Genomic DNA, 16,830 nt, shown 5'->3' on the forward strand with positions numbered 1-16,830 from the left:
GACTTGGCAGTGTTATAGAGTGGATTGTTTTAATTCCTTTATAGTTTCAAGGCCTTTTGAGGCTTGCATTTGTTTAATTACTAGTTTGTGGATAAAGTTTATGCTGTGTCATTTTTATTCTAGTATTTTTGCTTATCTTGATAATCTTTCATTTTGAAAACTGAATGATTTTGTATGGTCATAAAATTATTTCATATTATAATTGGATATTGTGGCTCAATAGTGACCATATTGGGAACCAAGTATTTGTTTATTTGGAGTAAAGAAAGGCACTATTCAGAACAAACCTTAATTTGTATAATGTTTATCTCAAAGTAGATATTATTGGAAATACTGAAAAGCCTATATATAAAAAAACAGTACCCATTAAGAGTAAAAGTTCCATTGTCATAGCTGGTACACTGCACTGCTAGCTCACACGTTGGAGATAGATTTTCAGATGATGTCTCGAGTCTGTCCTGGATCATTAGCAACAATATATGTATACTACATTAAGAAGTGCATGTCACTCAGTGTACGTATATCTTTTTTTTTTTTTTTTTTTTAACAAGTCGGCTGTCTCCCACCGAGGCAGGGTGACCCAAAAAGAAAATATTTTCTTCATCATTCAACACTTTCACCTCACTCACACATAATCACTGTTTTTGCAGAGGTGCTCAGAACACAACAGCTTAGAAGCATATACGTATAAAGATACACAACACATCCCTCCAAACTGCCAATATCCCAAACCCCTCCTTTAGAGTGCAGGCATTGTACTTCCCATTTCCAGGACTCGAGTCCGGCTATATAAAAATAACCGGTTTCCCTGAATCTCTTCACTAAATATTACCCTGCTCACACTCCAACAGATCGTCAAGTCCCAAATACCATTCGTCTCCATTCACTCCTATCGAACATGCTCACGCACGCCTGCTGGAAGTCCAAGCCCCTCGTCCACAAAACCTCCCTTACCCCTTCCTTCCAACCTTTTCGAGAACGACCCCTACCCCGCCTTCCTTCCCCTACAGACTTAAATGCTCTCCATGTCATTCTACTTTGATCCATTCTCTCTAAATGACCAAACCACCTCAACAACCCCTCTTCAGCCCTCTGACTAATACTTTTATTAACTCCACACCTTCTCCTAATTTCCACACTCCGAATTTTCTGCATAATATTTACACACACATTGCCCTTAGACAGGACATCTTCACTGCCTCCAACCACCTTGCTGCTGCATTCACAACCCAAGCTTCACACCCATATAAGAGTGTTGGTACTACTATACTTTCATAAATTCCCGTCTTTGACTCCAACACTATATCCCCCCCCCCCTGCTTTTAACATTTCTGTCATGATCCCGTCAGTTCCAGCTGCTTTACCCCCTTTCATTCTACGTAATGCCTCACGCACCTCCCCCACATTCACATCCTGTTCTTCACTCCTAAAAGATGGTATACCTCCCTGGCCAGTGCCTGAAATTACCGCCTCCCTTTTTTCATCGACATTTAAAAGATTCCTAAAATATTCTTGCCATCTATTCAAAACCTCCATCTCCCCATCTACTAACTCCCTACTCTGTTTTTAACTGACATATCCATTTGTTCCCTAGGCTTTCTTAACTTGTTTAACACTCCCAAAAATTTTTCTTATTTTCATTAAAATTTCTTGACAGTGCTTCTCCCTCTCTCTACTCTCTCACCACTCTCTTCACCTTTCTTTTACTCTCCATATACTCTACTCTTCTTATAACACTTCTGCTTTGTAAAAACCTCTCATAAACTAACTTTTTCTCTTTTATCACACCCTTTACTTCATCATTCCATCAATCACTTCTCTTTCCTCCTGCACCCACCCTCCTATAGCCACAAACTTCTGCCCCACATTCTAATACTGCATTTTTAAAACTATTCCAACCCTCTTCAACCCCCCACCCCACCCCACCCCACTACTCATACTTGCACCAGTCCACCTTTCTGCCAATAGTTGCTTATATATATCACCCGAACTTCCTCCTCCCTTAGTTTATACACTTTCACCTCCCTCTTACTTGTTGCTATTTTCCTCTTTTCCCATCTACCTCTTACTCTAACTGTAGCTACAACTAAATAATGATCCGATATATCAGTTGCCCCTCTATAAACATGTACATCCTGGAGCCTACCCATCAACCTTTTATCCACCAATACATAATCTAACAAACTACTTTCATTACGTGCTATATCATACCTTGTATATTTATTTATCTTCGTCTTCATAAAATATGTATTACTTATTACCAAACCTCTTACCCCTGGCACCCCAAATTTACCTACTACTCCCTCCACAACATTTTTGCCCACTTTAGTATTGAAATCCCCAACCACCATTACGCTCACACTTGGTTCAAAACTCCCCACGCATTCACTCAACATTTCCCAAAATCTCTCTCTCTCCTCTACACTTCTCTCTTCTCCAGGTGCATATAAGCTTACTATAACCCACTTTTCATATCCAACCTTTATTTTACTCCACATAATCCTTGAATTAATACATTTATAGTCCCTCTTTTCCTGCCATAACTTATCCTTCAACATTATTGCTACTCCTTCTTTAGCTCTAACTCTGAAACCCCTGACCTAATCCCATTTATTCCTCTCCACTGAAACTCTCCTACCCCCTTCAGCTTTGTTTCACTTAAAGCCAGGATATCCAGCTTCTTATTCATAACATCCACAATCATCTCTTTCTTATCATTTGCACAACATCCACGCACATTCAGACTTCCCACTTTGACAGTTTTCTTCTTCTTATTCTTTTTAGTAATTTTTACAGGAAAAGGGGTTACTAGCCCATTGCTCCCGGCATTTTAGTTGATTTTTACAACACGCATGGCTTACAGAGGAAAGATTCTTATTCCACTTTCCCATGAATATAAAAGGAAAAGTAATAAGACCAAGAACTATTAAGATAAAATCAAAGAAAACTCAGGTGAGTGTGTATAAATAAACATGTACATGTATGTGTAGTGTGACCTAAGTGTAAGTAGAAGTAGCAAGATGTACCTGTAATCTTGCATATTTATGAGACAGACAAAAGACACCAGCAATCCTACCATCATGTAAAACAATTACAGGCTTTCGTTTCACACTCGCTTGGCAGGACGGTAGTACCTCCCTGGGTGGTTGCTGTCTACCAACCTACTACTTCTACATATCCTTAGTTTACTTTATTTCCTATTTTTGGGCTTTTTAAAGTGTTTATATCTGGTAGTGAAAAGGTGTCATACAGCCTCTCATAACCCTCATGTAGTTAGTGGCCTTTAAACCCCCATTAACCATATCCCTCATTAAATTGGACCATTATTAAGTCACAACTGAATCAAAGTCTAGGATGGACTGAATTACTGTTTTAAGATTTACCTCTAATTTGTGAGTTGCAAATAGTATCCATTCTTATCTTTCTAATAACCTTCTTTTCTTTCAACAAACTGGCCATATCTCACCGAGGCGGGGTGGCCCAAAAAGAAAAACAAACGTTTCTCTTTTTAACTTTAGTGATGTGTACAGGAGAATGGGTTACTAGCCCCTTGCTCCCGGCATTTTAGTCACCTCTTACAACACGCATGGCTTACGAAGGAAGAATTCTGCTCCACTTCCCCATTAGTAATAAATTACTGTGTATAAGTTTGTTACTTGATAAATAAGCTTAAAAAAAAAATTCCCCATCAGATTCACAAGTTCGACAAGATCAACCCTATACTTAACGGTGTGTTCCATCGTAATGGCCTAGAAATCATCAGCTCCTCTGAGATTTGGGACCTGAGAACATTTCACCTCTTAAGAACTGTGCCAGTACTAAATCTCTGTGATGTCGTCTTCAACCACACCAATGATGTTATATTCGGCATCACTGTTGGTGATCAGCTTGACGAGTTTCAAGAGAATGCCTTTGAAACGTCATTTAAGACGGTAGATGCAGCAGATTACTCCAGTATAGGTAATAAATAACATAATTTATAAGTTTGTAGAGTACTCCATACATTTTGATTTAATATATGTATTGTACAGTTTAGTTATGACTCAAAATCAGTGTTCCACATTTTTGGTGGTTTTCACTTGATTATTATTATAATCAAAAAGAAGTGTTAAACCCACTAGGGTCATACAGGTTTTCAATTGAGCAATTGTTTATTATGTTCGGTGCTTTTTCCGCCTTTTTGCTCAACAGTTGTATAAGGAAACGATGACCAGCACTGTATTTTAGGGTGAGTATTGTATATACTGTGTATTTTACTTTCATATCTGTTTTTTTATGCCTAGCTGTGTTGAGCATTTAGTATATGATAGTATAAACACATTATCAGGCATTTTAGAAACATTCATTATTGAAAAAAATTTTCACTTATCACTGGGGATCAGGAACCTACCAGCAGTAAAAACAGGACCCTCCTGTTTACATGTAGTACAAATGTATTGTTGTCAGTACTGTATTTGTATCCATAATTTTGTTCTTCAGCCACAGTTGATGTTCGCCGCGTGGTAAGCTCACTGGCCATCAATCGAAATGACACGCAGGTAGCCTTAGTAGAAACAGAGAATGGCACCGATGACTTAACAGATGACGCAGTAGTGAGAGTGTATGAGATCGGCATGACCAGACAAGATGATGATGAACTGGTGGGTGTCATGCAAGTGATCTCTACTTGTGTAATAGACCTCTTTAACACAGATATTACAAAGATAATCATGTGTGAATGAAGGTGAAAGTGTTATTTTTCAAGTCACCCTGCCTTCATGGGAGATGGCCGATGTCTTAAAAAGAAAAAAATTATATTGCTATTCTGGATTATACTTCAGTTATTATTATAATCAAAAGTAAGTGCTAAACCCACAAAGGTCATGCAGCTCTGCAGGGCAGGATGTGCTAAAGATGTATGCAAAGATTAAAGACAGACAAGGGTGAGGAATATGGAAGAGGCAGAGTCACTAAGGGAAAAAGATTATATTTTATTAAGCTTTCTCTTATGCAACAATTGATTATGTTAATATTGTCTTGGTCAGGAAAGTGCTGTTGCTTCCTGTAATGTTCTAGCACTGAACAGATGTTTCGTGTTTATTGCTCAATATAAATATAAATAGGGGTCGTCCTCGAAAAGGTTGGAAGGAAGGGGTAAGGGAGGTTTTGTGGGCAAGGGGCTTGGACTTCCAGCAGGTGTACGTGAGCGTGTTCGATAGGAGTGAATGGAGACGAATGGTATTTGGGACCTGACAATCTGTTGGAGTGTGAGCAGGGTAATATTTAGTGAAGGGATTCAGGGAAACCCGTTATTTTTATGTAGCCGGACTTGAGTCCTGGAAATTGGAAGTACAATGCCTGCACTCTAAAGGAGGGGTTCTGGATATTGGCAGTTTAGAGGGATATGTTGTGTATCTTTATATGTATATGCTTCTAAGCTGTTGTGTTTCTGAGCACCTCTGCAAAAACAGTGATTATGTGTGAGTGAGGTGAAAGAGTTGAATGATGATGAAAGTATTTTCTTTTTGGGGATTTTCTTTCTTTTTGGGTCACCCTGCCTCGGTGGGAGACGGCCGACTTGTTAAAAAAAAAAAAATAGCTAAACATTCAGTGTGTACTAATTGATGTTTTACCTCAAAAGACATTGTCCTGACTATTATTTGAGCTTTTAATCTGCAACTCTGTCTCCTCCTTTATTGCTTCATGATATATAAATCCAGAAAGTACATTACTTCTTTGTCTTGCACAGCCTGATGAAGATGATGATGATGACGACCTTGGTAATGAAGAGGATGACTCGGATAGTGATGATGATCCTGAGCAAAACTCACAAGATGATAATGATGGTGAGACAACATAAATTTTGTTTGCTTTGTTTTCATATTTAAATTATTACCACATCACAGTGAACCCTCAAATTAACAGAGTAATGAGGGGAGGGGGTGTATGTTATTGCTGATTGATTGTAGTCCAAATTATAAAATATTTTTCACAATCACGACTACCGGACACTAGAACTATTGTAACCCGTAAAACAATACAGGAATTGGAAATAAAAAGAAGGTGAATGTATGATAGTACTTTTGTAAAGTAGAAGACAGTATATAGCCTCTCCTCACTTAGCGACGTACTCGTTTACCGACGACGGGCTCTCTGACCAGCATGCATACCTAAATAATGTATATTAAGAGCTAATTTCCTGTATTCTCTTTATTACAATATACAGTACACTACTGTATAAACATTTACAAATATACATACCAGAAATGTTATAAATGGTGCAAAGGTGACATTAAAACAATATCAAAGATGGTTGACACAAACCTACTACCACTTTAGTATGCTCCTCACTTTGCGACGTGGTCTTAGGAACGAAACTCTGTCATTAAGTGAGGAGAGGCTGTACTAATTTTCCTTTTCAAGGGGGGCTCCTTGGCGTGGTGAAGAGGCTCTTGGTCTGAGGAATTAGCCCTGTCGGTCTTCTTCCTCAGACCGAACCTAATTACCCCCCATTCTCCCCTCCCCTATCCCATCCTCCCCTTTTTCCATTCCTCCTCCTCCCCACCCCTCCCTTTTGCCCTTCCTCTTTTTGGCCTTTGGGATTTCTCCCACAGGCGCGCTAGTTCCTAGGTAGGGGAAAGGACACCGGGGTCCATCCCATTCCGTTGAGGTTCTTGGCGGTGGCGTAGTTTGCCGTGGAATCTGGATTGCCTGGGGATGTCCCGATCCCTCTCCGGTATCCCGGAGTAGCTTTGGGTGTCTTTCGGGCGACGGGTGTATCTCTGGAAGCCACCTTTCGGATTCCGGGGGTGGTGGCCGAAGGAGGTATGCTTTGTGGCGGAGATCCGGCCGCCCTCTCTTTTGTCCACCAAGGTAGCTCGGCAGATGTGAGGTTGCTATCCCAGATTGCTGGTATACTGGCATGAAGGGTAGGGTATGGCACGGGTTCCATGCTGCATCTGCGCTACTAGCGGTGCTGAGGTCCTCTTGGGCGCGGAGGGAGATTTCCGGCCCTTTCATTCCTTCTGGGAACTATTCCTCCCCACTCCCCCCTTTTTTTATTCTTTTTTTATTTTTATTTTCTTTTCTTTCTTTTTTTTTCTTAAGAACAAAAAGCAAAGGAGTAACCTAACCATGGAGAACCCAATCCATGAACCCACTACCCCCGGGCCCCTTCTTGATACCGCACCCCATTCTGACCCTGCCTTGTGTTTAGACCACTCTTCGGACACTCCTGATGCCCCTGTACCTCTTGCTGGTGCTGTTTCCTCACCCGCTTCAGGTACCGGGGCTTCGACTAACTCCTTCGATTTGTCTGAACTCCGCTCTCCTTTGACTATGCTTCCGGCTTCTCCCTCTACGATACGGCAATTTTCGAATCACCCGCCGATTTCACGCCAGACCAACTCCGGTCCTACTCCTAAACGCCAACGTCAATCTCCTGATGATGCTCCTTCGTTACCTTCCCATTCTACTCGGAAAAGACCGACACGTCAAGCACTCCCTCTCCACGCTCAGTTTCGGACCACACAGTGGACTAAATTCTTTACTTTAAAGACCGACTTCTTCTTCTGCCTACCTTTCTGACCATAGTATTGGCAAAGCGCTCCTGCGTCATGTTGGTAGAGATATTTCATTTCATGCTCTCAAGAGCGGTACGCGCATCGTCACTGTCCAGAATGCTACCCAAGCTCATGATCTTTCTCTCCTTTCGAATATCGATGCTACTCCTATCACTATTGAAAAACATCTCTCTCTCAATTCTTGTAGTGGTACTGTCATTCTGCCCCATACCATAGTCCAACAGAATTTCCAGTCATGTGGCAATGACATTTTTGAACAGCTGGAACTCCAGGATCTCCCAATCCTCAAAGTAGACACTTATGTCCTTCCTGCCCGGGGGCAGAGACGTTACCCTTGCAATGTGGCTCGTTTAACTTTTGACAGCCGAGAACTCCCATCCTCTCTTTATGTTGCAGGACATCGGTTACAAGTTCGAAAGGTGATACCTACACCGCAACAATGTAGAAATTGCTGGCGTTTTGGTCACCCAGCGAAATATTGCATATCTATGGCCGAATGCCCAGTCTGTGGTGCCAACGACCATTCTAATACATCTTGCAGTCAACCTCCATCTTGCCTTAATTGTAATGAAGCTCACCCTTCGTACTCCCGCCGTTGCCAGGTCTACTTAAATGAACGTGAAATCCGTTGCCTCAAAGAGGCAGAAGGTCTCCCTTATGCTATGGCAGTTACTCATCTCCGCCTCCAAGGGAGACTACCCCGTGTTTCTTATTCTCGGGTTTCCAAACATCCCCCCACTTCTGGGGTCCCATCTTCTGCAGCCTCCTCTGTTGTTACCCCTCCCATAGCCACTCCGGCATCTAATCCTTTTGCTGTCCTTGGCTCTGACGTCCCGACTACAACTCAGTCTGTTCTCACATCTTCGCGTCCTTCCTCACAAGCCCCAGTATCGACAAGACCTCGTACGACACCTAATACCAATCGCCCCTCTACTTCTCAGAAGTCCAAAAAATCCACATTGCTCAAATCTTCTTTGCCCCTTCCTTCCCTTCTTCCACCTCCACACTTTACCTTTCCAGTCTCTGTACCTAGTTCTTCCCCTCTCTCTGGCTCTATTACAAGTGTGGAGATTCACCCTCCTCCTCGTACTATGCCTTCCACCCCCATCCCCTCCCAAGTTTCTCCCTCTTCTGCCACCTCCCAGGTTTCTGCCTCTTCTGTCCCCCCCCCCACACTTCATCTCCAGTCCCTTACACTCTTCCCTCCCCCTCTACTTTGGTACAGTCCATTACTGTCCCAATCTTTACTCACCCTCCTCCTTCTATCTCCAATATGGTCTCCCATACATCTTTGAATTCAGAAACACTTGAAGCCATTTCAGAATATATTGCAGAGACTAAACCTTCAATGGACACTGATTCACTTCCTGTTCCTTCTCTTCCCTCTCCTCCATCTTCACAACCCCATTCTTCGCAACGCTCCGTTCCTTCGCTACTTGAACGTCTTCCACTGCCACCACACGTTGACTTTTCTAACCCCTCTAGTCCATAGGTGCTTTTACCTACAGATTCCTGGTATTTTCTTCATCGCCAATCATGGCCTATTTACAGTGGAATATCCGCGGCCTCAGGGGTAATCAGGGTGAGCTTCAGATGTTGCTTTCCAGGTTTTCCCCTGTTGGTGCTTGCTTACAAGAACCAAAATTACACTCGGCTGTCTTCCAACCTATCTCAGGCTATAATTTATTGTATTCTTCGGATCCTTTCTCAGATGGGACCTTTAATGAAAGTGCCCTTCTTCTACGCAATGATATTCTGTACTGTCAACTATTTGTCCATACCTCGCTGCATTACACTGCAGCCCATATCCACTTGAATAAGTGGTTTACAATATGTTCTTTATATCTCTCTCCTTCTCGAGCATTTTCTATCCCAGACTTTGCCTTTCTTGTTTCATCCTTACCACCACCACTTCTGTTACTTGGTGATTTTAATGCCCACCATTTCCTCTGGGGGGGGTCTCATTGTGACTCGCGTGGCATCCAGTTGGAGGCTTTTCTCGCCTCTCACCCCCTCCATGTTTTAAATACGGGTACTCCCACCCATTTTGATCCTCGTACTCATACTCTCTCTTGCATCGATCTATCAGTCTGCTCTTCCTCCACTGCACTAGACTTCACCTGGTCTGTTCTACCGGACTTACATGACAGCGATCATTTTCCGATCATTCTTACTTCTCCTTCCTATTCACCACCTTTCCGTAGCCCTCGCTGGCAATTTGATCGGGCAAATTGGGATCTTTACTCACACCTCACTGCTTTTAGTGAGGTTCCTTCATCCTCCATTGATGAGCTCCTACACATCTTCTCAACGTCAGTTTATACCGCAGCTTCTCATTCTATACCCCAAACCTCAGGCAGGCATTCTCAGAAGTGCGTGCCTTGGTGGTCTCCTGCTTGTGCTCGTGCAGTACGTTTGAAACGTGCTGCATGGGGCAGGTACCGGTACAATAGAACTGCTGAGAGACTTCTTGATTTTAAGCAGAAGCGTGCGATCGCTCGCCGTGTCATCCGTGAAGCTAAACGCACTTGTTGGAGAGACTATGTTTCCACCATCACCTCTGCTTCTTCTATGAGTGCAGTCTGGAAAAAGGTGAGGAAATTGAGTGGTAAATACTCTCCTGACCCGGCTCCTGTTCTACGGGTCGCTGGTGTTGATGTAGCAAACCCTCTCGACGTTGCCATTGAACTTGGCACACATCTGGTCCGTATTTCCCGAGGGCTCCATCTATGCCCCTCGTTTCTTTCCTCAAAGTCTGCCAGAGAGTTAGTACCCTTGGACTTTTCTTCTCTCAGAGAAGAACAGTATAATGTGCCTTTTACACTTCAAGAACTGGAGGCAACGCTCTCAGCTTGCCGATCATCGGCAGCTGGGCCTGACGACATTCATATTCGTATGTTACAACATTTACATCGGTCAGCCCTTGTAGTCCTCTTACACCTCTTCAATCTTATTTGGGCACAAGGAGTTCTTCCCCAGCTGTGGAAATCTGCCATTGTTCTCCCTTTCCGCAAACCGGGTACTACAGGACATGATGCCTCCCACTATCGTCCCATCGCTCTTACTATTGCAGTTTGCAAAGTGATGGAACGTCTCGTAAATTGACGTTTAATGTGGTATTTAGAGACACACAACAGTCTCTCCGCTAGTCAATATGGCTTACGTAAGGTTCGTTCTACCATAGACCCCTTACTACGCTTGGATACATATGTTCGTAATGCCTTTGCGAATAGTCACTCAGTTATTGCCATATTTTTTGACCTTGAGAAGGCATATGACACAACTTGGAGGTATAATATTTTGGCCCAGGCCCATTCCTTAGGCCTCCGAGGCAATCTACCATCCTTCCTTAAGAACTTTTTAACTGAGAGACATTTCCGTGTTTGAGTCAATAATGTTCTTTCCCCGGACTTTGTCCAAGCTGACTAAGCACAACACTTTTTCTCCTTGCTATAAATGATTTGGCCTCTGTTCTTCCACCCAATATTTGGTCATCACTCTTATGTTGATGACTTCGCTATTGCTTGTGCAGGCGCTGACTGTCATCTTATTGCAGTTTCTCTCCAGCATGCGGTCGACCGTGTTTCCACTTGGGCCACCACGCATGGGTTTAAATTTTCAAGTACCAAAACTCGCCAAATTACTTTCACTAGACGCTCTGTTATCTCCGATCATCCTTTGTATCTCTATGGCTCCCGTATCCCCGAACGTGATACAGTCAGGTTTCTAGGCCTTCTCTTTGACCGTAGGTTATCCTGGAAACCTCACATTACCTCTCTGAAGGCAACTTATCACAGCCGGCTAAACCTTCTTAAAACCCTTGCTCATCTTTCCTGGGGAGCTGATCGTCGAACTCTGCTTCGCCTACATTCAGCCCTCGTTTTATGGAAACTCGATTATGGTGACCAGATTTATTCCGCGGCCTCTCCTGCTACTCTCTCTAGCCTTAACTCTATCCATCACCAAGGATTACGTTTGTGCCTTGGTGCTTTTCGCTCTTTCCCTGTTGAGAGCCTCTATACAGAAGCGAATGTTCCATCCTTGTCTGATCGCCGTGATGCCCATTGCCTTCGCTACTATGTACGCTCTCACGATCTACACAATCCTTCCATTTATAGAATGGTCACCGATATTAGTAGACATTCTTTATTCGTTCGCCGCCCCTGTTTGCTCCGTCCCTTTTCTCTTCGCCTACATCACTCTTGTCTTCCCTTCAGTTACCACCTTTATATGTTCATGTAGCATCTCACTTTTCCCTACCCCCCTGGGAAGTTCCAGCTGTTCGGGTCTGTTCTTTCTCACTCCCTTGCTCGAAAGCTCAACTGCCTACGGTGGCTTCCCGCTCTCTTTTTCTTGATTACTTCCACTCCCATTCTCATGCCACCGCTGTGTACACAGATGGCTCTAAGTCTTCAGATGGCGTCGGATTCGCAGCAGTGTTTCCAGACAGCGTCATGCGGGGGCATTTACTATCTTCAGCTAGCATTTTTACTGCTGAACTGTATGCCATTCTTGCAGCACTTATTCGTATCGCATCTATGCATGTGTCATCATTTGTAGTAGTCTCAGACTCCCTTAGTGCTCTACAGGCTATACGAAAATTTGATACATCTCATCCCCTAGTTCTCCGTATCCAACTTTGGCTACGCCGTATCTCTACCAAACATAAAGATATTGTTTTTTGTTGGGTCCCTGGTCATGTCAACGTACAGGGCAATGAACAGGCAGACACTGCTGCGCGGTCAGCAGTACATGACCTACCAATTTCCTATCGAGGTGTTCCATTTCTGGACTATTTTGCTGCAATAGCTACCCACCTTCGCACCCGTTGGCAACAACGTTGGTCAACTCTGCTCGGTAACAAACTTCATTCTATTAAACCGAGCATAGGTTACTGGCCGTCTTCTTGTCATCAGTGCCGAGGTTGGGAGACCACTCTCTCCCGCCTTCGCATTGGCCACACTCGTCTTACTCATGGGTATCTCATGGAGAGGCACCCTGTTCCTCTCTGTGAGCAGTGTCAAGTTCCAGTATCGATTAGCCACATTCTGTTAGACTGCCCTCTCTATCAACGAGCACGCAGAATTTACCTCCAACGTCGTCTTCGTTCTACTACTCTCTCTTTACCTTCCCTTCTTGCTGATGGACCCTCCTTTAATCCTGACTCTCTCATTGACTTCTTGACAACGACTGATTTACTCCACAAACTCTGATGATACTTTTCGCACTCCCCTCAGCCCTTTCTAGTTCAGTCTCTTGCTGCCCTTTACCCTTTCACCATCCACTACCCCGCTGTTATCCGTAACCTATTACTCATCCATCTCCCTTTTGCCACCTGATGCCCTCGCTTCCTTCCTGCCCTGCAGCGCTGTATAGTCCTTGTGGCTTAGCGCTTCTTTTTTGATTATAATAATAATAATAATGTACTAATTTTACAGCAGTTTTACTTAACGTTTGTGGTGGAAAGATGAGGTGATTCAGAATAACTTTAATTCTCAATCAGATTATTATTATTTTTATGGGGAAACACCAAGCCCATAGGGGTCATATAGTGCCTGGGAGGCATTCAGGTTTGATCCAAGAAAGGGCAAGTTCAGTTCCTTGGATTAAGAGCCACACTTGAGGGTGTTCTGAATCAGAGAAGCTGTAAAGGTCCAATAGTAAAATTGTAGATGGTAGAGTAGTAGTAGTATTATTAATGTCATGGAGAGTACTTAAACCTGTAAGTCATACAGTGCTAAAGTAACATTACCATGAGCACATAGCATTCTTTGGAGCAGCAGCTTAGCGAGGAGTAAATAGTAATAGAAAAGTTAGTCACAGGTGAGAGCTGGCAGATGGCGTGTTGGGACACTGGCATTTGTGTTAAACAGTATGTAGAATATTTCTCAAGAGGTCTTTATATAGTGAAGCAGATGTCTTTTGCATCTAGTAACAAAGAGTGAAAACTAATCTCTTCCAGTGCACTCTAGTGAGAAGGGAATTTTTATATTAATAGGGAATATAAAAGTAGTGCCCTAGGTAGTAGGTTGGTAAACAGCAACCGCCCAGGGAGGTACTACCGTCCTGCCAAGTGAGTGTACAACGAAAACCTGTAATTGTTTTACATGATGGTAGGATTGCTGGTGTCTTTTGTCTCTCATAAACATGCAAGATTTCAGGTATGTCTTGCTACTTCTACTTGCACTTAGGTCACACTACACATACATGTACAAGCATATATATACACACCCCTCTGGGTATTCTTCTATTTTCTTTCTAGTTCTTGTTCTTGTTTATTTCCTCTTATCTCCATGGGGAAGTGGAACAGAATTCTTCCTCCGTAAGCCATGTGTGTTGTAAGAGGCGACTAAAATGCTGGGAGCAAGGGGCTAGTAACCCCTTCTCTCGTATAAATTACTAAATTTAAAAGAGAAACTTTCGTTTTTCTTTTTGGGCCACCCCGTCTTGGTGAGATATGGCAGGTGTGTTGAAAGAAAGAAAGAAAATAAAATTAGTGTGCAGCTCCCATTTCTTAGGGAGAAAAAGCGGTGAATATTAACAGTGTTTTAAAAGGGGTAATGTGAAGAAATTGGCACAGACCATAAGGTGTGACTGCATCATGTACATTTTTCAGAAGGCAGCCAGGGTGGAGATGATGACGATGATGGTGAAGACAATGGTGACGATGATGATGATGGTAACTTCAGCAATATTTCAAGTCTTTTATTTGAGAATTCAGATAGTGAAGATTCAGACTCATCTGGTGGTGCAGTATACTTTGAACTAAATGGTGATGGAAATCCTTCTGACCCATCTAATGCATCACTAAGTGCTTGGCTTCAAGAAAATGATGATGAGGAGGAGGAGGATGCTGAAGATGAGGATTATGAACCTACAGAATAAAGATTACAGTAATACAAGGTCAGGATTCCATATAAGCCAATATTTGTCTTTCTGCAAGTTGTGGCCCGTACAAAAGTTATCAATAGTGGGGGTAGTCTTCCTGGAGTGACATGGCCATTGGATAGCCCAGTACGCTCAGTTGGGAAGATGCCTCGAGTGATACAAAAGTTCTGCATATTGTGATAAGTGGGAAAGTTAGATATGCAGAAGTGTCAAGTACACTTGGGCAGAAGCTTGGAAAGTATGAAAATAAAGAGTAAGGAACTTTTTTGGTTTTAACATTCAACTTCATAAATAAATTCTCCTTATATTTTAGCTTTTTTTTTTTTTCATATAATTTGAAGATATATAATTTCAGTTTATTCTACACTTAGTTTATTTTGTTGTCCAATCTACATTCATATAACTGGCTATAAGTACATTACCAGAGTGAAGTCGTTGATTTTAATTAATGTATAAACATAATTTAGTATATAACAGTTTTTAATTTTCTGTGAAAAATACATTGTCCATCCTTTTCAATTTCAGATATGGTAAGCATTTTGTTAGTAACTGATTATTTCAATGTGGATAGTTCAAATTATTGTGGTGTATCAAGAACTGGTCAAAGGCTGCAGTTTTTTAATGACCAAAGTCTTAATAATATTCTGAAAATGTAATATATTCAATTAGATTATAACTATTTTAACAATGAAAATTTAAGAAAAGATTTGTCTTTAATTCCAAAAGCCCAATTCAATAAATTTAGTGTTTAAATGCCACGATTCTTATGTTAATTCTTCATTTACAAACATTGACATTTGAGCTCCATTGTGTGGCCATGAAGCAACATTTGCACAGTTGTTAAGTGTCACCGACTAGGTCAACTTTTCTAGCAGTGGGTACCTACTATATTCACAAGAAAACAAACATTTGGAATTTGTGCGGCACAAAAAAAAAAAACCATAATTTTGCAAACATTAATAGCTTGAATCATGCCTTTGTAAGCCTGTAGATGTGTATTCCAGCCTATAAACATTTATTTGTAATATTCATCAGAAGTACTGTGATATTGGTTAACTTTTAAATTTAGTGAATATTGAAATGCAAGCTAATGTTCTTCCTAAAGTAGTCATAAAAAAAAAGATAAACCTTTATTATTTGAGGTATACATTTCATTAACATGTGTGAACTTCAAGTGAAATCAGACATGGTCATACATGCAGTATGTATATTTTTGTTTTTGGGTCACCCTGCCTTGGTGGGAAATGGCTGACGCATTAAAGAAAAAATATATATATGTAGTAGAGAAGGTAGTGTCAAGTAAGGAGCTATCAGCAAAGATTAGTGAAAGTAAAACCTTTGGTAGCTTAAAAACAGGTTTCACTACTGAATGAAAAAAGTTGAATTTGAAAAGGACCTGCCTAGCATAGATCAATGGACTTCCTGCAGTGCTCTTCCATTCTTTGTTCTTATTTGGCTTGTGCATGGCACAATAGCCTTATTGCCATGGTCAACTGCCCGGGAATGTTGATTTGTTTGTTGCTCTTGCATATTATATGGGCAAAAAGCCCATATAAATGTCTATATTCATAATTAAGGCTGCTTCAAAAGACTCCATTAAAGAGAACCACACCAACATGATGTTGAGTTCAGCCCATACCCAATCTATAAGATGCAGGAAAGTTTTCCTACACACTACATGAGCATTTTGCTTGTTGATGTGGCAGTTATGCTCATGTTCTCCCAGTTTCCCTCATGTACACTTTGTTGTAGCCTTTACAGGAGATGGTATATACACTTGTGGTATAGTTGGCCACTGTTGTTTAGCTAGGCTTGTGTTAAGTCCTTGAGAGTTTTTGTGGTGGCAGTGGCAGAGTCCATTTTAACTTTCCTGAAAATAGAGACTAGGTTTATCTTCTTATAGTGTTTTTCTCAACGTTAGGAATTTTGTCAGCGCTGTACAGCCCATGTGGCTTAGCGCTTCTTTTTTATTATAATAATAATAATAATAATAGGAATTTTGTGCATACTAATGGCCTTTTTTTGGCAAGTGTTGATACTATTCATAGGAAAAATTGAAGGCTTGAATGTATTGGTTATATAGACAAGTTATTGTTAAACAACTCAGCACCACATATTCTCATTGCAGTAACAACTGGTTAAATTATCTTCATTCGTAGGTTTACTGTATACATTATAAAGAAAACCACTGTGTTTTCTAATGACGTTCAGAAATGATAGCAAAGAAGAGGGGCTGCCAATCACTTATAAACGTCATTAGAAAATACAATGGTTTTTTTATATGGCATACAGTAAACCTACCAGTGATTATTATTTAACCCATTAGAATCAGGAACTTTTAAATGTTAAGGAAGAAAGGGAGGCGGTAATTTCATGCACT

The 16,830-nt window shown here is 41.6% G+C and overlaps 1 protein-coding gene across 4 annotated transcripts in view; it reads left to right on the top strand.

Moving 5' to 3' along the window:
• mahj (LisH and WD40 domain-containing protein mahjong) overlaps positions 1–15,624 on the top strand; it is a 57,169-nt gene extending 41,545 nt beyond the window's left edge. For 3 of the 4 annotated variants that reach the window (XM_053774615.2, XM_053774616.2, XM_053774619.2), the window contains 4 exons: positions 3,693–3,960; positions 4,480–4,640; positions 5,729–5,825; positions 14,179–15,624. In XM_053774615.2, coding sequence (XP_053630590.1) covers positions 3,693–3,960; positions 4,480–4,640; positions 5,729–5,825; positions 14,179–14,447 — 795 coding nt within the window. In that variant the 3' untranslated portion in view covers positions 14,448–15,624. The remainder of the gene's footprint in view (positions 1–3,692; positions 3,961–4,479; positions 4,641–5,728; positions 5,826–14,178) is intronic. The other variant, XM_070098358.1, reaches the window with a different exon arrangement.
• Positions 15,625–16,830: the final 1,206 nt, after the last annotated feature.

The sequence above is a fragment of the Cherax quadricarinatus genome, chromosome 62 (genome assembly GCF_038502225.1).
Source record: "Cherax quadricarinatus isolate ZL_2023a chromosome 62, ASM3850222v1, whole genome shotgun sequence".
Classification (NCBI taxonomy): Eukaryota; Metazoa; Arthropoda; class Malacostraca; order Decapoda; family Parastacidae; genus Cherax; species Cherax quadricarinatus.